Below are 20,097 nucleotides of genomic sequence, written 5' to 3' on the forward strand. Positions count from 1 at the left end.
GGCTGAGATGGACAGGGACCTCAGCCTGTGTGAGCTTGTGTCTTGCAAAGATCCATGCGAAGACCAGTTTACCATGACCCCAGGTTGCCCCCGCAAGCAGGGGATGGGGCAAGATCAGAGGCCGCAGGAAAAGACCACCTTGCATCCTGTCATTCTTTGGATCCAATGAGCCAAATTGTGGATCCCAAGGACCAGGCGTGTCTGGGTGTACATCTGCCTCCTCTCTCTCTGCCCCCAGCGCTGGCCGGGAGTCTTGGTGCTGAGCTGTGTGGTGGGATTGTGCCTTGTGGTCAGGCAGCGGGGAAGGGGCAGCCTAGGGACAGGAAATAGCTGGGTTTGGGGAAGTCCATGTGGCCAGCCAAGTCAAGCGAGCTGTGGTCGCCTGGGCAGCCCGTGTAGGGGCCTCTCAATGCTCTACTTGAGGCTCAGACAGGGCCTCTTTGATGGGGAATGCGGACCCCCGGGGGGCTGCCTGAGTGGGAGGCCGGGAGGAAGCCAGCTGGGAGAGGGGCTGTTGTAGGGCCGGCAAGATGGTGGTGGCTAGAACGTGCAGAATCTTGCCGGGTGATGGAGCAGGAAATCATAGGTTTCTTGGGGACTATGACGGTGGCAGAATGTTTCCCCAATTGCCTGGGCCCTTTGATGCTCCATCTCCACAAACATATGGGGGACCAGACACAGGCAGGCCCCAACCTTGCCCGTGACCCACATGTGACGTCAGGCTGGTGCTCACCCTACTCTGGATCCCAAGGGTGATTGCTGCACAGCGCCTGTATGCAGACCCAGGGGGCAGAGAAGTGTGTGCCCTCTGTGGGCATGTGGGTGGATGTTAGGAGAGAATGTCCCCAAGGTAGAAGGAGATCCCATACATTAGCGGAACATAGTGCTAGCTACTGGCTTCCCTGCATACCCCCTGACTCATCTGGCACTTGGCTTCCAGCTGGTGTGACCCCTTATACGACACAAGATCATGCGACATCACCTATGGCTCTTCATCCCACAGAGGCAGTGTTCTCGCTGCTGACATGGCAAGGTGTCTGTCACTTTTTTTTTAGGTCCTGGATGTCAAACAACTCTGCACGTGAGTGAGACTTGCTCTGTGATGGTTGACTAGTTGCCCCCCCTTTCCTGGCTTCTGCTTGACTTTGGGGTGACTGGGGCTTGCACTCGATCCTATCGCTTTTGGCAGCAACTCCAGTTTGTAATAGAATGGAGGCAGGCAAGCACAGGGAACAGCTTGGCACCTGGGATTTCGCTTGGCTTGGACTATGTGCTCAAGCCTTTTCTAAAGCATGTGCTTGGTAACCCAAGACCATACCTGCATTGAGCTGCACATTCATCCGGCTCCAAGCAGTAGAATGTATTTACCTCCTAACGATCATCAATAACTCCCCGTTTATGTCCCAGTGAGATGGCTCAGCAGCTGAAGTTGTTTGCCACCAAGGCTGACAACCTGAGTTTGATCCCAGGACCTACATAGTAGGAGAAAGCTGACTTCTGAAAGCTTCTCTCTGACTTCCATATGCACACTGGAATGTGTGTGCTCACACACACACACACACACACACACACACACACACACACACACACACCAAGAAAAACAACAACAACACACATACACAGAAAAATATTCCTTTTGTGAATAGTTTCTATTCAAATATACGCCTAGATATATCAGATACTAGACAGATGCAGACGTGATGGTCTTTGGGTCCATGCTTAGTATGACAAACTGCGTCCTCTGGTAAAAGACCCGATTACCATCTTCTGCTTGAGTGTAATTGGGCATGCATATGGTTAAAATCAGATGCATGATGGGGAGGGACAAGCATCAGGAAAAGGTTACAGAACCTAAACCTGTCAATCAACATGGAGAATCGCTCTTGATAAACCCCCTAGAAACCAGCTCGTCTTTCCCTTGGACCCCATAAAGAGCAGCCCTGAACAATAACCAGGGCCCTTCAACATTCTCTCACTGGGGCAGCCAGCAGCTCACTTGCAGCAAAGCTACCTATCCCGTCCCTTTGTCCTTGAAGAAAGGTTCTTCGCTGCTTTGCAATCGCTGTGCGTCTTTATTTCAGTTCCTGGAACAAGATGCCAAGAACCTAGAAACACCTGGTCTAGACACTGACATTTTACATGTCGGAACAGCAGGCTGAGAGCTTGGCTGGGGCCCTCCCTGGGCCTTCTGTGGAGTGGGGATCAGCAGCTGGGTGGGTCTCTGCAGCCACAGGCACGCGTGCCACCCTGGCAGTTTGGGCTCCTGAGGACCAGTGCCCATAGCCAGGTCCTTCCAAGGATCTTGGAGGATATCTGCCCAGTTAGTTGTCAGGTATATCCCAGCAGAGCAAAGATGCCAGCATGGGAGAGCCACAGTTGGATGTGAACGCCCACCCTGTCTGGGGAATAGTGACGTGGCCACCCCACTGGTCCAGATGGTCCAGCAGGGCGGTCAGCCCAGCATCCTCTGGCCCATGTGCTCTCCAACAGGATGGGTTGTGCAGCCACCGTCGGATGTTCTGGTCTAGATGACCTTTGGGTTTCTGCACAGCCCAAGGTGTGGGGTATTACATCACTTGGTTGACCAGGAAGCCTCAATTTTTTTTTCTATTTTTAAGACACGGTCTCACTTGGTTACCCAGGCTTGTATCAAGCTCCATGTTTAAGCAATCCTCTTCTCCCAAGGCCAGGATGACATGTGTCTGCTAGAGCTTCTGCCCACCTGATTTCTGATCTGGGGGTGACCTAGGCCCCCAGATATCTTTTCACCCAGAAGAATGTTTTGGCTATTTTTCCTGTTTCTGTGGCAAGATGTCCTAAGAAATTCAACTTAAGGAAGAGGTAGGGTGTATTGGTTCATAACTTGGGGCAGGGAAGCCATGGCAGCGGGAGTTCTGGGTGGCTGGTCATATTGCATCGACAGTCAGGAAACAGCAATAAAATGCTACTTTCCAGCTCTGTTCCTCTGTTTTATTCAGTCCTGGACCCCAGTCCAGGTGGCTGCCCACATTTAGGGTGAGTCTCCCCACCTCAATTACCCTAATCAAGGTAACCCCTCCAGGCATGCTCAGAGCTGACCTAACCTAGACAGTTCCTCACAGGTGTGCCGGGAGGCCTGCCTCCAAGTAGACTCCCCTCAAGTTGACCATCAGTGTTAGCCATGACAGAGAGTGGCTCAGCCTGTTGCCACTCCCCATGTGTCCATGCTGGGGCATCAGGCAGTCAGGGGACATGTGCTCCTTGTCTGAGACATGAGCCAGGTGTCTGGACGTAGAACTTGGACTCAGCAAGTCACCACAATGAGCAGCCCTGGGGCAGGCCCTTGCAGGGCCAAAACCTGTGCTAAGCCACCGCAACCCTAGGTGTGCTTGCCACTGTGTTCTCATCTCCCCTGACCAACACAGAAGGTACTGAGCAAACAAGCATCCACGTAGCCCTCACTGTGTTTCTTTCTCGTCTGTGACAGGAGCTTGAAGGCCTCAGCTTTACGGAGGGGCCTGGGAGACGGAGCCTCTGGAAGCCACCATAGTGGGCATGCAACAGGGCAGGACATCAAGCCCAGTTCCATTCAATTCTCAGATGTTTCCTTCTAACCAGGATCCCTGTGAGCCCGGCCCATGGCATAGTGTAAGATAGTTCTGGGCGATATGCAAATGAGGCAGCTGAGATGTAACTAGTCTGAATTTATATGAATAGAGTAAACATACAAACCGTGCCTCAAACCAGCTATTTCACGGCTGTTATTTTATTAGGAGGAGGGAGTTCTAAAATACAAGTTGTTTCAGAGTTATCGAGGTGGGAGGTGGAGGAAATAGAGAAGTTATATACGTTGGGAGGTGGCTCAGCGGGTAAAGCACTTGACATGCAGACATGAAGACCTGAGTCCGTATATGGACATATAAAAGCTGGACATAGTGATGGGTGCCTGTAACCCCAGGACTAGGTAGGTATGAAATGCAGAGATGGGCAGATCCCTTAGATGCATGGGTGAGCCAGCCTAGCTGCATTGGTGAGCTCCAGGTTCACTGGGAGACCCTGTGTCTTAATCACTAATCTATTGCTGTGACGAGACACTACGACCAAGGAAAATCCTAAGAGGAAAGTATTTAATTGGGGGATTGTTCACAGCTTCTGTTTTAGTCCACCGTCATCATGGTGGGGATGGGTTGAAGAAGTAGTTGAGAACTATATCCTGCTCTGCAGGCAGAGAAAGGAGAGAGAAGAGAGGAGAGAGGAGAGAGGAGAGAGGAGAGAGAGAGAGAGAGAGAGAGAGAGAGAGAGAGAGAGAGAGAGAGAGAGAGAGAGAGAGAGAGATTAGGACTTGTGGGCTTTTGAAACCTCAAAGTCCACCCTCAATAACACATTTCCCCCAACAAGGCCACACCTACTCCATCAAGGCCACACCTCCTAATCCTTCTAATCCTTTTACACAGTTCCACTCCCTGGAAGCATTCAAATAATCTATGGCGGCCATTCTTATTCAAACCACCACACACAATCTCAAAAACTAAGGTGGAGCATGATAGAGGAAGGGCACTCATGCTGAATTCAATCTTCCACACATACATGCATATATAATACACACAAACACATGTAAACATGCACACACAGAGTAGAGCTCACACTTCTGAGCTCAGCACCTGGAAAGCTGAGGCAGGGGGATTTGTGAGTTGGAGGTCATTCTGCACTAGAGGGTGAGACTCTGTCTCAAAACATTAGGAAAAAAGTAATGAAGTTTTATTTTGGGATTGAGTAATAATACAGTCAGTGATGGGCAGTGGGCGCAGGCAGGGCAGGCTTCCTGGGCTGAGACAGGAGTCAGTCGTCTGTTGGAGGAACGTGCTGGGCCTGCGTGTGAGCACTGGAGAAGGAGTCCTGAGTCGTACTTTGGCAGTGGCAAGCACTCTACTCCCTGAGCCACCCTGGGCACCTTAGATTTCTGGGAGGCTGTCGGGTATGGGAATGGAGCACACAGAGCTCCTGGTTTTGAGGCCAGGGAAAATGTTTCACATTTTCAAAACACAAATATTTCTTTTTCTGTCCTCAATGTATAGGTTGAACTTCCAGGTGCCCCCAGCTGTTGGCCCCACACTGGAATGTGAAAGCCGTCCTTCTCTCTGCGACCCTTGCCATTCCTGAAAGCCTACCTGGGGCATATTTTGGGACTCTGTTAACTAGCGGAGCGACACAGAGAAGGCGCTTGTGCTGCTTTTAGGGGCACAGACCGGCCATTCAGAAGAAGCTGAAAGGGCGGCTTCATGGGCCCAGCTGGGCCCAGCAACAGGCTCTGTCCCCTGAGCCGCAGGATGAGTGCTGGCTCAAACTCTCCCTGTCCACCCTGCCAAGAGCCCGAGCATGCACCTCTCACTGAGGCCACCATCGCTGTCACCATTGTGACCCAGATGGGACCCCACTATTACCACATTAGTTAACAAACTTCTTTGTTGATCATTGTCCCTGGGCCTCAGGGATGGGAAAGGGACTAAGCCAAAAAGGACCCCCATATCCGGGTGGCGAGGACAGCCACATAGCACAGTTTGGGAGACGGGGTATCTGCTGCAGTTTCTGGGGACTGTGCAGACCCCCCCCCAGGAATGGAAGGGAGGTGTCAGCAGTGCAGAGACCTCTGGTTGGCAGAGGTGCAGAGAGGGCTGAGAACTGGGGTCAGATGAAACCCAAATGGGAGGAGGCAAAGAGAACAAGTGTGGAAAAGCGTGGTTGTCATGACAGCGTGAGGGATGATGCCATGGTTGCTGAAGATGCAGCCGTGGACTAGGTCACCTGCGTCTGGGGATCTTCTTTGAAACCAGTGAAGTGCAACAGTGGTACTCCCCTGCCTCATCTTCCTTCTCCTGTCTTCTCATTGCCTCCCCATGTGATCCTGCATGGCTGGCTCAGATAATCCCTCAGTCTGTCTAGCTAGCTCTGGCATACGGCACTGGCACTGTCCCCATTCCCAGAAGAGGCATGAGGCACAGCGGGGTGCAGCGAGTTGCTGGAGGTCACACCAGCAGATGCTCTGGCTCCTCTATCTGCCTTTAGCCATTATCCCCTCCCCGCCACCCCGTGTGCTGCCTTGCACTCGCTAAGTATGGCCATGCTAGTCGCAGTCTGGGAGAACCATGCTGGGATGAAGTTAGTGAGATGAGAAGGAAGTGCGGGGAAGATGGCCCTGCTCCGTCCAGCCAGCAGCCTCTTGGGGAGAACTGGCACAGCTGGAGAAGAAGGTGTGCGCACTGAGGAGACTAGGGAGCAGGTTGAGCAAGGAAACCGGGTTTGGGATTGTGGGTGGGGAGGACTTAGGTAGGAATGAGGGGCAGTGCAGGGCAAGGGCTCGAGTGTCCCTGGGTGGTAGGTCCAAATCGCATGGGCTCGGGCCAAAGCGGCCTCCCCCACCCACCTGAGATTTCCTGAATTCCAGCTGTGGCTTGAGCTGCTTCTGTAGGCAAAGGGGCTCTTGTGGCCAACTGCTTCCACCCTCCCTTTCCAGGGACACACACCTCCATTCAGCCTGGCCCCGCCCCCGGGGGTTGGGGCAGGGGTGCTGTCCCCTGCCCAGTGGGTTGATAAGACCAGTCCCTCTGGCCCCTCCGGTGTGACACTGCTGTCCCTGTTGCTGCCAACCATGAAAGTCCCCACTGGCCCAGTCTTTGTGCTTTGTAGCCTGCTGCTGCTGCTGTTGCTGCTACAGGTCCCTGGTAGCCATGGCCTCGTCCCTCAGCCCAGAGGTAAGGAAACCATGGATAATGCGGATGCTGGCTCCATGGCTCCTGACAAATGATGTGAGAAGCAGGGCACAGATACAGATGGAGGCTAAATGGGAATCAGGGTTTGGGGGGTGTCAGTGTAGGAATGACGGTGGGGATATTGGTGTCAGTGAGGGCTGGGGCAGGTGACCCTCAGGGCCACACATGCTGCAGGGACCAGGGACCTCCAAAGAGCCAGCCAGAGTTGGGAGCAGTGCTGGGCTCAGGGCTCTGTGAGTGCAGATTTGGAGACCGGGTGTCTCTTCAGCTTCCATCCGTCCTTCTGGAGCTGTGCAGTGTGCTCTGGCAGCTCTCAGGTGCTCAGCCGTTCCAGTACAGATGGGGAAACTGAGGCTGTAGGAGGAGGACCTGCCTCAGGTTGGCCTGTGAGATAGCCCCAGAGCCACTAGGGATCAAGTCCACTAGGAGGCTGGGATATGGCTAACTCTGTGTCTCTGGACCCCTGTCCACCCATTTAGAGGCTGAGCTGGCAGGCAGCAGGCTGTCAATCGTGAAGAACCTTGGCACATCTTTCGTGTTCTGGTCCCTTGCGTCCTTAGGGAATGGATTTGTTTCTGTGCGGCAGGGGCTGGGCAGGGCAGTGTGTCACAGAGCCCATTTCGGCTGCAGAGCTAAGACATCTGGTCCTCAGCTTCGTCTCCCTCTGCACAGATGGGAAATGAGGTTCAAAAAGTGCTGCCCCTGCCTTGGGGTCACAGAGCAGCTGAAGCAGGGACTGAACACAGGCCCGCCTCCTTCCACCGCTGGCACTCGCGGTCACCTGTGCTGCCTTGAGGTTTGGAGGGAGAGTGTTCCTGGGGATGTCTTGGGGCCACCTGGCCAGGATGACAAGGTGCCCCTAGGAATCGCTGCTCCTTCCATGTCATGGGAGGGAAGTGGCTCTAATTTGTTGATGAAAATGGGCTGTGCTAATGGGTACCGTGTTGGCTCTTACGGCCGTGCCCACCCAGGAGGCCGCTCATTGTTTTCCTGCCTAACGTTCTGCCAGGAAGTCCCGCTGGCCTCCATGCATCTTTGCTTGTTTTCGGAGCATTCCACAAAGGGGTGTCATCAGCCCGCTGCTCAGATGAGGAAGGCTCAAGAGGGAATGCGTGGCCCAAGATGAGAGGGGTCTCCTGTCTTTCTCCCCACGGGCTGAGCTGCGTGCCCGAGACTACACACTGAGCTGAGGATTTAGCAGGACCACTGAGGCTCACCCTGACCTCTCTGGAGTCCGAGGCTACTCCTCTAATATCTGCTCTGTCTCTCTGCTTTCTCCCCCTCCCCTGCCCCTCCCAGGGCACCTCTGCCGGACACGCCCCACGGACCTGGTGTTTGTCGTTGATAGTTCCCGCAGCGTGAGACCCGTGGAGTTTGAGAAGGTGAAGGTGTTCCTGTCTCAGGTCATCGAGTCACTGGATGTGGGGCCCAATGCCACCCGAGTTGGCTTGATCAACTATGCTAGCACCGTCAAGCCTGAGTTCCCACTTCGGGCCCACGGCTCCAAGGCCTCGCTGCTGCAAGCTGTGCGCCGCATCCAGCCGCTGTCTACTGGCACCATGACTGGCCTGGCCCTGCAATACGCCATCACCAAGGCCTTGAGTGATGCCGAAGGTGGGCGTGCAAAATCCCCCGACATCAGCAAGGTACGGAGCATTGGCTGATTGGAGTAAGATTCAGGGTTGATGCCATAGAATTCTCCAGGCCTCTCTGTTCAGAGTGTTGCCTGGCGTCTTCCCACGGGGCAGCTGTTTCAGGGATGGAAGGCCATTACAAACACTACCCCATGTAAGTGGCAGAGCTTCTCCACCGAAGTGGCAGGGTTAGGAATCTTCTTTGAAGTGGAGAAAGGAAGGCCAGGTGGGGACAGTAAGGACTCAGCACCCTTGATGCCCCACGGCCACTTGGGATACGCTACTTTTAAGCACAGTTTCTCAGTTTCCCACCTATGGAACGGCGTACTGTTAACCTTTCTTGCAGCTTGGCTCAACAAGGTGCCTGGTACCCAGCATGCCCTACATGGCACCCGTGTACTTTGTCAGCCTGTGCTTGGGAAGGTGAGACAGTCCCTAGTCACCATCACAGAGGGCCCCAGGCGTGTGCTGAGCAACACACAGGCTTTCTGCCCACATTGCCCTTTCTCTGAGTTTGTTCCCATGCCCGCTTTTGTTGGCTTGAGAAGCCACCATTTCCCTGCCCTGGGCCCCTTCCTCACTCTCTGTAGCCCACCTTCTTGCTCACTGTAGACCAGTTCCTGATGTTGATAGCTCCATTGTATAGGCAGGAAAAACGGTACAGAAAGCTCCAGCAGTGTGTCCAAATTCTCGGCGGCAGGAGTGTTCAGGGACTGTGACACACAATCCCAGCCATCCCCAGTCCCCAGAGAAGTGACACCAGACGCTGGTGGGCTACTTTGTGATACTGCTCTAATGATTTATCATGAGGTACAGGAGCTGGGGCTGACCGCCGTGCTTAGAGGCTGGGGTAGCTCCAGCGGATGCTGATGGAGAGAGAGGTGACCCGTGCTATCTGCAGCCTGCAGATCTCTAGTTAACCGGTTCCCTAGACCAGACTGGTGGCCTCAGAGGGTCACAGGGGGGCTGCTGGGGGTGGACACCTGGTGGGACCTTTAGAAGTCTCAAGGTTGGGTAGAAGCTAGAAACCACAGGGGTTGGGTGGAGTGTGACACCTCAGAGTCACAGCTAGGTCCCTGAGAGGGGGAATGTGCAGAATCACTTCCCAGGGGACAGTGTGATGGTTCTGAAATAGCGGTTGATCCTTTGGGGCTTCTGCAGGTGACTCATCTCACTCCCTGTGGCCCTATGCCTTTCAGAGGCAGAGACCCCCGGTAAGCAAAGAGGGACTCAGGGAAGGAGCCCCATTTCTGACCCAGACCTGCCTTAACTACTTCACAGTCAGGCAGCAGGACACTGCCAGGCTTAGAGCCCCTCTTCTTAAGGCACCAAGCAAGGGCATGGGGGAGGGGAGCAGTCGGCAGGCTCTTATTCCTGTAAGGGGTAGGTGTCATCCTGGGTAGGATGGACAAAAGGGCATTTTTTTTTTAGTGGGTTGGTTCTCTGGATTTGGGAGGTTGATCTTCCTTTGGGCCCAAAGCAACACATATATCCTGGAGGGGCCCCATCTTCATTTATGAGACTCGGCTTCCCTCTGGTGGTCATTATGGAGAATTGCAAAGGGTTAGTTTCTTGCCTGGACATTTTCTCCCATGCTGACCACGGGGACCTCAGGGAGACCAGAAGCCACAGTCACCAGGGCGTGGTTCTCGGCATCTGGAGGCCCCAGAAGGCTTGAGTGTGAGGAAGACACACGGCCGTGTTTTCAAAGTTCCTATTTGTTCTCAGGAGGTGGGACCCCAGGACCCACAGCTTTCTGCCTGATGGAGGAAGCTCCATAGACTGGAGTCAGAAGGGAGACACCTCAGCCCTCATCTCCCACAGTCAGAAAAAGTCTGTAGCCTTCATGGCTAGTGGGATCTCTTTTCTGATGTGTGAGTGTGTGTGTGTGCGTGCGCGCGCGCACGCATGCTGGCTGCCACCGGTTCTGTGCCCCTGGGCGAATTCCGGTGCCTTTCAGACTCTTGTCTTGAGGGTTTGTTGGAACCGGTCCTCAAATTCCCCTGCGTGCAGGTTGTCATCGTGGTGACTGATGGGAGACCCCAGGACAGCGTGCGGGACGTGTCTGCACGCGCGCGGGCCAGCGGCATCGAGCTGTTCGCTATCGGCGTGGGCCGCGTGGACAAGGCCACGCTGCGACAGATCGCCAGCGAGCCGCAGGAAGAGCACGTGGATTACGTGGAGAGCTACAATGTCATCGAGAAGCTGTCTAAGAAGTTCCAGGAGGCCCTCTGTGGTGCGCGTCGAGGAGGGGCGGGGCCGAGCAGGTCTGGGGGCGGGGCCTGGACAGAGGTTGGTTTGAAGAAGGGTTAAGAGTCAACACGGGTTGACTAACTCTGGGGACCATGGGACAGAATGAAGTCGATCTCAGAGCCCGGCCTGGGATGGTGGAGATGGGGTGAAGCAAGCGTGGAGACAGAATAAACGCGGGAGGGCGGGTCTGGGGGCAGAGCACAGTAGCAGTGCAGAGTGGGCGTTGGGAGGGGCTAGTCCTAGGGGTGGGACCGGGACAGGGTGACAGGCTAGGGACTTGTGAGATCAAAGAGCCAGGCTGGGTAGTGTTAAGGACTGTTAGCATCAGTATCAGGGTGAGGCTTAGGGTAAGGCCTCCATGACTTAAGAGTGGAACCCAGAATAGATTGAGGCAGGGTAGTACATCCAGGCTTGACCAATAATGAGGGGAGGTGTCTAGATTTTAGAAATACCCCAGCCTGAAGTTCAAGACCCTTTTTATAGGATGACTTTACAGGGACCAAGGATGGGCTTGAACCCATTCGGGGAGAATTTTAAAAACAAAACAACAAAACCAAACCAAACCCAACCTACCAGGTAGATCTCAGCACCAAAGGTTTCCATGATGCAGGAGGGCCCAGGGGCCTGGGAAGGTTTGGAGTCCTTTGTGGAGGGGAATGAGGATTTCTTGGGGATGTGACTAGTCACAAGGTGCAGAGTTGGACCAGGGATGAGGCTGGGCCTCACTCTTTCCCATGTAGGTAATGGGGCTCAGAGCCTGTTCCTTACTGTGAGGATTGAGTGGGTCACGCAAGGCACAGCACTAGCTCCCAGCTTGCAACAGCCTTTTTATCGTGGGATTTGTGTGTTCTGTGCTTATTGCCATGTGAGTTGTAGAGACTCAGCCACAGGAGTGGGTAGAACATGCAAGAGGCCCTGCCCCCATGGCCTCTACCGTTGCAGGGGGCTTTGATTTCCACTAGCGGCATTATCCCTTTCTTTGGGGACCCTGGCTCTGGCTAAGCAATGCCACCCTGGGTTGATAGTGTGGGAACTGGGCTCTATCCAGTTTGGGTTGTGTGAGTCTCAGTTTCCTTGTATGTGCCGGGGTTGGGTCTTCATGGACAGGGAGCGGCATTTCGGCTGAGATGAGCAAGCATTTGTGAGTGTGATATCTGGCCTCCCCTTGTCTTCCCAGTGGTGTCAGACCTGTGTGCCACAGGGGACCATGACTGTGAGCAGGTGTGCGTCAGTTCTCCAGGCTCCTACACCTGTGCCTGCCACGAGGGCTTCACCCTGAACAGTGACGGCAAGACCTGCAATGGTCAGTGGATGGACCTGGGAAAACCCTGGGGAGGGAGGTAGGAGATGGTCCTGCATGCTTCCAAGGACACCCATCCGAGACATTGTGTTCTCTGCTTCTGGACCCATCTGCAAAGTAGGCAGATGCTTTCTAGAGCCTCTTAACAGTGGGAGGTTCCCTCCCGACTTCTGACTCCCTCCATTGCACTAGGTACGGTGTGTTGTTGAGGTAGGGCGAGGCAGAGATCCTGAGCTGATGTCTTGGTGCCACCAGTTTGAGCTGTGTGACTCCCCAGCTGTTTCCGATGCCGTAAAACGCGGCCAGGAATTCTGGCTTTGTAGAGGGAAGCCTGAGACACAAAGAGGGTGACCCGAGTCCAGAGCTTGCGCACAGTTGAGTGCCCAGGTGAAGGTGGCAATGGATCGCCGTGTCCTCAAGCGTCACCCTCCTGTCACTGTGCTCTCCTCAGTCTGCAGTGGCGGTGGGAGCAGCTCAGCCACCGACCTGGTCTTCCTCATTGATGGATCCAAGAGCGTGCGGCCTGAGAACTTTGAGCTGGTGAAGAAGTTCATCAACCAGATTGTGGACACCCTGGATGTGTCAGACAGACTGGCCCAGGTCGGGCTGGTGCAGTACTCGAGCTCAATACGCCAGGAGTTCCCGCTTGGCCGCTTCCACACCAAGAAGGACATCAAGGCAGCTGTGAGGAACATGTCCTACATGGAGAAGGGCACCATGACTGGCGCTGCCCTGAAGTATCTCATAGACAATTCCTTCACTGTGTCCAGTGGGGCAAGGCCTGGTGCCCAGAAGGTGGGCATTGTCTTTACTGACGGCCGGAGCCAGGACTATATTAATGACGCTGCCAGGAAGGCCAAGGAGCTCGGTAAGTGTTTCCTGCCTGGCTTCTGGACCCCACTGATGGCCAGGGACACCCATAGGCACAGTTCAACTGTAGCTTGCTCTATGACTTCCAATAAACGTTTAAACCTAGATTACTTCAAATAGGGAGGTGTTTGCTAGATCAATTCTCTCTTATACCAATGACAAAACTGAGGCTCTGGAGGACCAGGCGGCTTGTTCTAGGTCCTTTTGTTGCTGAGACTTTCAACCTTCCCAGCTGTAATAATATCAACAATAACCTGGAAAGGAGTATAACAAAGGTTTATTTATTTGGGGATAAACTCATAGTAAGGATAGCCATCCACAGTCCTCTGCATGAGCTGGGAACTGGAACCGAATCCAGCAGAAAAAGTGGTTGCACACGATTTTTATCTATTCGTATAGTACATGAGTCCACACCCAAAGTGGGCTGGTATCTTAAAGGCTATTGGCTGAAGGAGTTTCCACAACAACCAGCAGAATGTTGGTTCCCAAGAATGCACCAACTGTTGGGAAACAACCCCACTTTAAGACAGGTTATACCATTTTAACCAAATGAGGAAAATACAAACCATCAGACAGATGTTTTGAGGGTCAGATGACGCTCGCAGTACAAGCATCACCTAACACATAGCCGACCCTCAGCCAACATGGCAGATCTATTTGTTCTTGGTACAGGCACTGTGCCTGCAATTCCAGCAGCTGCCACCAGGAAGTGTCTTGAGCAGGCAGCCTAGGAATTCCCCAGGAGGCTCACCCATCTCTCTGCCCTGGAGGCCCGCCCTGGAGGTCAGCCTTCTGTGTTTGGTTCCTCTGACAGGCTTTAAGATGTTTGCGGTGGGCGTGGGCAACGCTGTGGAGGAGGAGCTGAGGGAGATTGCCTCTGAGCCGGTGGCCGACCACTACTTCTACACAGCCGACTTCAAGACCATCAATCAGATCGGCATGAAGTTGCAGAAGAAAATCTGTGTGGGTGAGCGAGCCCAGGGGCTGTCAAAGGGAGTGGCTCTGTGGGGAATAGAGCCACCCTGGGTCCGAGTGTGGCCTGGGCAAAGCAAAGTGGCCCAGTGGTGGCAGCACCAGCGCTGGGCTGGAAAACTCAGTACCAGCCAAGACATGCTAACCCCCCTCCCCCGCAGCTTTGACTGGCGCTATCCTCAGTGGTCTGCACGGTCTGTCATTTGCCCCATTTGGTAGGAAGATCATGGTCCTATTTTGTAGCCAGGAAAGCAAAGGCTGGAGGGCTGGGACCACTGTTGATTGTTGGAGCCAGGGGTGAACCCTGTTGCCTTCCTGACTACTGATGTCTTGGCCTATGGTCTGATCTTTGTGGTAAAAAGTCTGGGCTCCTGGGTAATAGAGAGACCTTAGTTGATAATGTTACAGCTTTGTGAGCATGAAGACCTGCGTTCTATCCCTCCAGCCCATCTCAGAAATCAAGAAAAAACAGCCAGAGGGCTGGAGACATGACTCAGTGCTTAAGAGCACTGGCTGCTCTTTCTGGAGGACCTGACTTTGACTCCCAGGCCCCATATGGTAGCGCACAACTGTCTGTCGCTACAGTTCCAGTGGGTCTGACACTCGCTTCTGGCCTCTGAGGACACTGCATGGACATAGTATGCATACACACATTCAGGCAAAACACCCACATACATAAAAAAACACATTAAAAAGGCAGGTGTGACATGCTTGTGATCCACATCTAAGGGGGCAGAGACAGGCAGAGCCCTGGGGCTTGCTGGCTAGGCAGCCTAACCTACTTGGTGAGCTTCAAGACTAGGTTTCAAAAACCTAGATAGATGGCAATACCTGTCACATGTACATGCATGTACACAGGAACACACACACACACACACACACACACACACACACACACACACACACACACACACGTGCACAAGCACAGACTCCAGATGTCAGACCCAAATGAACCTTCAGCTAAGACGACATGAGCATACCCACACAGCAGGTACTCAACCCAGTTCCAGTTCCCCATCAGGGCTCTGAGGACAACCAAACCCCCTCTTCATCACTCCTGGGGGTACCATCGAGAGCCCCTGATGTCCTCCTGCTATTCTTCCTTCTGTCCTCCCATATTCCACTCCCCCTCATCCCAAATCTCCCGTGTGTCAGCCCCAGCAGTGACGGACCCCTGTCCCTCCCACCACTAAGCAGTGGTTTTCCCTCCCTCTCTTCTCTGCCACAGAGGAAGACCCGTGTGCTTGTGAGTCCATAGTGAAATTTGAGACCAAGGTGGAGGATCTGCTGCAGGCCCTAACCAGGAAGCATATCCTTGCTCAGGCTGTGGAGGGCAGGGGTGAGGAGGGCAGGAGAAGCACAGAGGGCCAGGATACCTGGGCATGACCACAGAGGGTCTGGCTTTAGGTATAGGCTTGGGGCAGCCCCCTCCTGCTAAGGCCTGGAGGCTGGCTAGCAAAGCTGGCACATGCCTCGTAATGAACCTTGTCAAACTCAATAGTTCCTATATGGCAGGGAAGCTGAGGCAGAAGCCAACTTAAAGAGATGGGACACAGATGGAATCTGGACCTGCTCTCCAAATGTGGAGCTCATGGGCTCCTTTCTCAGGCACCTGGTGACATGGCAAACCTCAGAGGTGGACCCAGCCCTAACAGCTCACCAGTCTCAGGAATTCCCCAGGACTGAGCACTCCTGGGCTTTGGTGGAGGGGGAGGGAGTGAGAGAAAGTCCTGGATGTCGCTCCTAGGGGAATCCAGAAGTGGGGTCAGGTCATTACTCCCAGCTCTGACCACCTGCTCCTGCCCTTAACTCCAAGTCCACTGGAAGCTCTGAGCAAGCGGCTGGCTGTCCTGGAGAACAGAATCGTCTAATAGCTCCCGTGGCCTTGGCATCTTCCACCCAACGCGCGGCTCACAGAGTCCTGGGAAGGTCCTCTGTAGCTGGAGTTAGTCTGGCTTCAATGCAGTAGCGGGGTAGCCTGGGGAGAAGGACCGTAGGTCTCCCCAGCCTCTGGTGTCCTAGGGCTGAGAGCAGGAGGGGACGCGTGCTTGTGCCTACTGGGAGTGCGTGATGATGTCTGTGAGAGTGTGTGTGCCCCAGCATGCTCACGTGTATCTGGGAGCAGGGATGTGTGCCCAGGTGGAAATGCAGAAAATGGGTGTGTGAGAGACGGTGTGTGCACTTTTTTTTTCCCCGACCAAAAGCTTAATATATTTCTGTTTTCAGTTAATTCTTTAGCCTTTCTTGACTCCGTGATTCTTCCATTCCTTGAGGAGAAACAATTAAATGCGGTTCACTGTATACCCGGATGGAATTGGAAGTGGTGCCTGGGGCGAGGAGGAAGGATGATGGAGGTGCACATGTTGGGGTCGCTGGGATGAGGCGGTTGTGGGGACAACGGCATGGTTCTGAAGAAGCTGACAGAGGTCACACCACGACCAGATCAGCCTATGTCCCACCTGCTCACCTTCACATCTGTCCCCGAGGTCCCAGTCCCATTCCCAGGGACAACCAGAGAAGGCTAACCCATCATCCTCATCTTATGGAGGGGAAGGCTGAGGGACGACAAGGTTTCTATCTGTGTGCCGGCTCTTGCATCAGGACCACAGGACAGCAAAAGAACGTGGTGTCACAGGGGTGGGAAGTGATACGAGTTAGGAATTACTTATTCAGGCATTCATTTTTCAAGTATCGAATGTGTACCCAGTCTCCAGATCAGGCAGGAGGGAGAGGGTGGCCCTGAGAGGGACTCAGGGAGGCAGAATCTTTGCTTCATCTTGACACCTGGAGAAGGATGTGGCTTTAGGTGGTGCCAGTCTCTCCTGGGAAGCCTGGGTTGGGAGCATTTGAATGGGGTGATGGGGAGGTCTGCTGAGCCTGGGGTGATGGGCAAGTCCACTGAGCCTGGGTTGGCCTGGCCCCTCATGTTTTCTGCTACTTTGTGTCCCCTGTATGTTTTCTTCGTGTGTGTCCCTGATGCTCTGCCGTTACAGTGGAAACCCCTGCATAGATAGCCTCCCGGATCCTTGCTCCATGTTGGCTCTTCCTGAGCCCTGCCAGCTACACTCTGAGTTCCAGTCCCCTCCTCTCTGACCTGGAGGCTTTCTCCTTCAGTTCCCAGATTCTGGCTCCCATACCACTAAGCTACCTGGTGACTTGATAAGACCAGTCACTGCTTTGAGTCTCCAGCTGTGGAAAGGACACCTGAGCCCTGTAGCCTGGACTACCAAGAATGCGGAGGGACGTTCTCCAGTCTCAACAACTCTGATGAGCTTCCGTGGCTCACTGATCTGTACAGGCTTGGCTAGCTGGGCCTCTGGGATGGGCCAGGAGCCTACCCCAGCATGGACATTTGGCTTGCCCTATGTCTGTTCCTCATAAGGAACTTAGGCCACGGAGGGACTCTCTGAAAGAGTCCTGTACCCTCTCACATGATGCCTGTGCCCAGGGCTTCCAGACACCAAGGCACTCAACAGGCAGTTTCTCTGGGACAGCCTCATCTGCATTTTGGGAAGCACCACCCTGAAGGTCCCAGGGCTCAGCTAGCAGGGAGAGAGAGCATGGAGGCCTTTAGGACAGTGACTGCCTCTCAGTCTGTCATGCAACAAAGGCAGTGGATTTGGGCTGGGCCTTAGTCTAGGTGCTAGGGAAAGAGCAGAGCTGAAAACAAAAGCTGCCAGCCTTGCTTTGCCGATGTTGTGTGATCCCGGGCCAATATGGATCTTGGTTCCTCCTCAGTGCAATGGAGATTTGACCTAGGTCCTTTCCAAGGACCCCAAACAGATTCAAATGGCTAGAGAAGCACCCACGAGTACTGCTTGTGCCTGGCACAGAGTGGCTACCAGGCTCCGAGTGTCCACGAGCTGTCGCACAGGGAGGTGAGGGTGGAGGGTTTAGGATCCCAGGGTGTGAATCAATGCCCCTCCCCACCAGCTCCCTGGCTCAAAGAGACTCTAGCATCCTTGACTGTCCACTGGTGCCCCGTGCCATCTCACAAGATACCTGTGTCCAGGGCTTCCAGAGAGCCAAGGGCTGGGTACACACGGGGCAGGACCTGCTGGGCACATATGGGTTTGGTGGAAGAGCCTTGGAGGCCAGGCAAAGCCCTTTGAGGAGCCAGGATATGAGGCACACGAGAAGGTGGGTGGAGGAGAGCAAGAGTAGAGGACTTTGGGAGGAGGAGAACTGAGTGGCCAGGTTCAACGGCCTATTCTCTATTGCTTGGCTCACTCATGCACGTCTGAGTTCTTTTCACATTAACGAAGCCACGCGGAAGGCAAAGTACACACCAGGTGCTGGGAATAAAATGGAAAATGCCCCTTGGCCTTTGGTAGTTAGCGCTTACTGTGTAGGGGAGGACCACAGGCATTAGAAAGAACTCCATGGAGATTTGAGCCAGGGCTAGAGAGTGGGAGAGCAGGCTGTGGTAGGGGTCAGAAACTCCAGTGGCTGCTGAAGCCTGGGGCTGGGGAAGGCATCCTGGCAGAGGCCAGCCTCAGCATGGATATAGAGGGGCAAGGGAGGTGGGAAGAATGTGTTGAGGGGCAGAGAGAGGCATGGGGGAAGTCCTGGACTGGATTAAATGCCACAGGGCCAGGGAGTAGCCTGGGGCTGGGAAGAAGCCTGGGGCTGGGAAGAAGCCTGAGAGATTGTGAAGGGTCCATAAATTGGTCTTGAACTTTGGGTTTAAGCTGGAGGGTGGTGGGAAGGAAGTCAGGGAGACTTTCAGGGGAGGGGGCGGACATCTCCAGGTCCCTCTTGTATGACTTGTTATGCCTCCCGCAAACACTAGATGGGACAGGAGGTGGAAGGGACCGAGCATCCATGTCACACACATCTCTAGGGAAGGACAGGGACTTTGAAACTGACTCTGCTGGATCCCAGGCAAGATGGTTGGTAGAAGGCATTGAGACCCTTGGGCTGGTTTGGACCTTGGCCTGCAGGGAGAACTGCTGACAGGTCTCCCTCCACCCCAGGGGGCAATGTTTGTGTCCTCATTCTGGGGCACGTGGAACTCATCCTGGTGATTGCAACAGTTGGAAATTCCTTTCCAGTTTACCCAGTTTACCCGATGCCAGCACAGGAACTGGCTTTGCCCCACTACTCCCACCTCCCGACAATGAACGTCACCCCTCAGCCCACAGGACGCTCTCAGCAGACTTGGGGGCCACGGTTCATCTGCCATCCTTCTAAGAGGTAGGCTCACAGCTGGGCCAGGCAGTTCTTTGAGGAGCAGGGCCCCAAACCTGGGGGCCAGGGTGCTGGCCGTGGGTGAGGACCCCACCAAGCAGGCTGTGGGGTAGAGAAGATACAGTCAGGGAAATTAACAAGGCCCAGTGCCAGGAGGGTCCGCAGAGCAGAGGGCAGGAGAGGCAGGAGGCAGAGGCTTCCCCTGGTGTGAGGCCGCAGCTCCCCGACTCAGTCAGTTCTTGCTGGACCCACCCAGCAAATGGAGTGTGCACGAGTGCGTGCATGCGTGTGTGCATGTGTGTGTGTGTGTGCACGCACACGGGTGTGTGTGTGCTGGCGATAGGCTGCTCCACGAGGAAGAATTCTGCATCAGGAGAGTTCGGAATGCAGATGAGGGAAGCAGCTGGCCAGTTTCTCAGGAGATAGCCTCAGGCACCAGCGGTTGGGACAGATGACCAAGGTTCTGGATTGTTGACAAGGACTTCAGCTAAGAAAGTAACTGAAGGGTCCATGCCTGAAGGCCCTATGTTCAGCCATGTTATTGGGCCTCATTCCTCTTTGTTCTTGGCTCTGGTCTCCACTCTGACTGACCACCTTCTGCTCGATCAGCCCTCTCCCCGAGATGCCAACAGCTCTGCAGCTCACATCCTTCAAGCCCCAAGTTCACACACAGGCTTTGGCTTCACTGACTCTGACTGGACACTCTACCTGCCCACGATCTATTACCGTGGTCAGGAACTCCATGCCCTGACAGGCCAGGCAGGCCTGGGACTCCGTTCATTCATAGAGTAGGGAGAAGTTGGGTGTCGGGGGCATAAGGTCACGTAAGGACCGAGGAGCTAGGCAGTGGTCCCACCAAGAGGGGGACTGTCACCACTTGCCAAAGCTGAGGACTTGGAGGGCAGAAGCCACAGATGTCCCTGCTGGGTGGGAATGGGGACCCTGTATGACTCATTCTGCTTGCGTTTCTAGCACCCGCCTTTCCACCTCAGGTTCTGGGGAGAGCAGGGGTAGACTCTTGGGGTTTCCTTCTCTAAACCCTGGCCCTGATACATCTCTTATCTCCCCAAGTCTGCTACAGGTCTCCCCCAAAGCAATCACATTTTCCTATTCTCTCTCCAATCTAGATTTG

The 20,097-nt window shown here is 54.3% G+C and overlaps 1 protein-coding gene across 1 annotated transcript; it reads left to right on the forward strand.

Moving 5' to 3' along the window:
- The first annotated feature begins 6,166 nt into the window (after nt 1-6,166).
- Nucleotides 6,167-19,757, forward strand: Matn1 (matrilin 1). Its single transcript, XM_075944619.1, has 10 exons — nt 6,167-6,274; nt 6,491-6,728; nt 8,046-8,392; nt 10,394-10,616; nt 11,811-11,936; nt 12,385-12,801; nt 13,618-13,770; nt 15,004-15,114; nt 18,752-18,810; nt 19,575-19,757. The coding sequence occupies exons 1-10, from the start codon at nt 6,167-6,169 to the stop codon at nt 19,755-19,757; spliced, it is 1,965 nt and encodes a 654-aa protein (XP_075800734.1).
- The last annotated feature ends 340 nt before the right edge of the window (nt 19,758-20,097 follow it).

The sequence above is a fragment of the Microtus pennsylvanicus genome, chromosome 13 (assembly GCF_037038515.1).
Source record: "Microtus pennsylvanicus isolate mMicPen1 chromosome 13, mMicPen1.hap1, whole genome shotgun sequence".
NCBI lineage: Eukaryota > Metazoa > Chordata > Mammalia > Rodentia > Cricetidae > Microtus > Microtus pennsylvanicus.

Coding starts and splice junctions, on each gene's coding strand:
- Matn1 (XM_075944619.1), top strand. CDS start 6,167: ATGGCCCTGCTCCGTCCAGCCAGCAGCCTCTTGGGGAGAACTGGCACA. Junction 10,617..11,810: donor GTTCCAGGAGGCCCTCTGTG/GTGCGCGTCGAG, acceptor TTGTCTTCCCAG/TGGTGTCAGACCTGTGTGCC. Junction 18,811..19,574: donor TCATCCTGGTGATTGCAACA/GTTGGAAATTCC, acceptor CTGCTCGATCAG/CCCTCTCCCCGAGATGCCAA.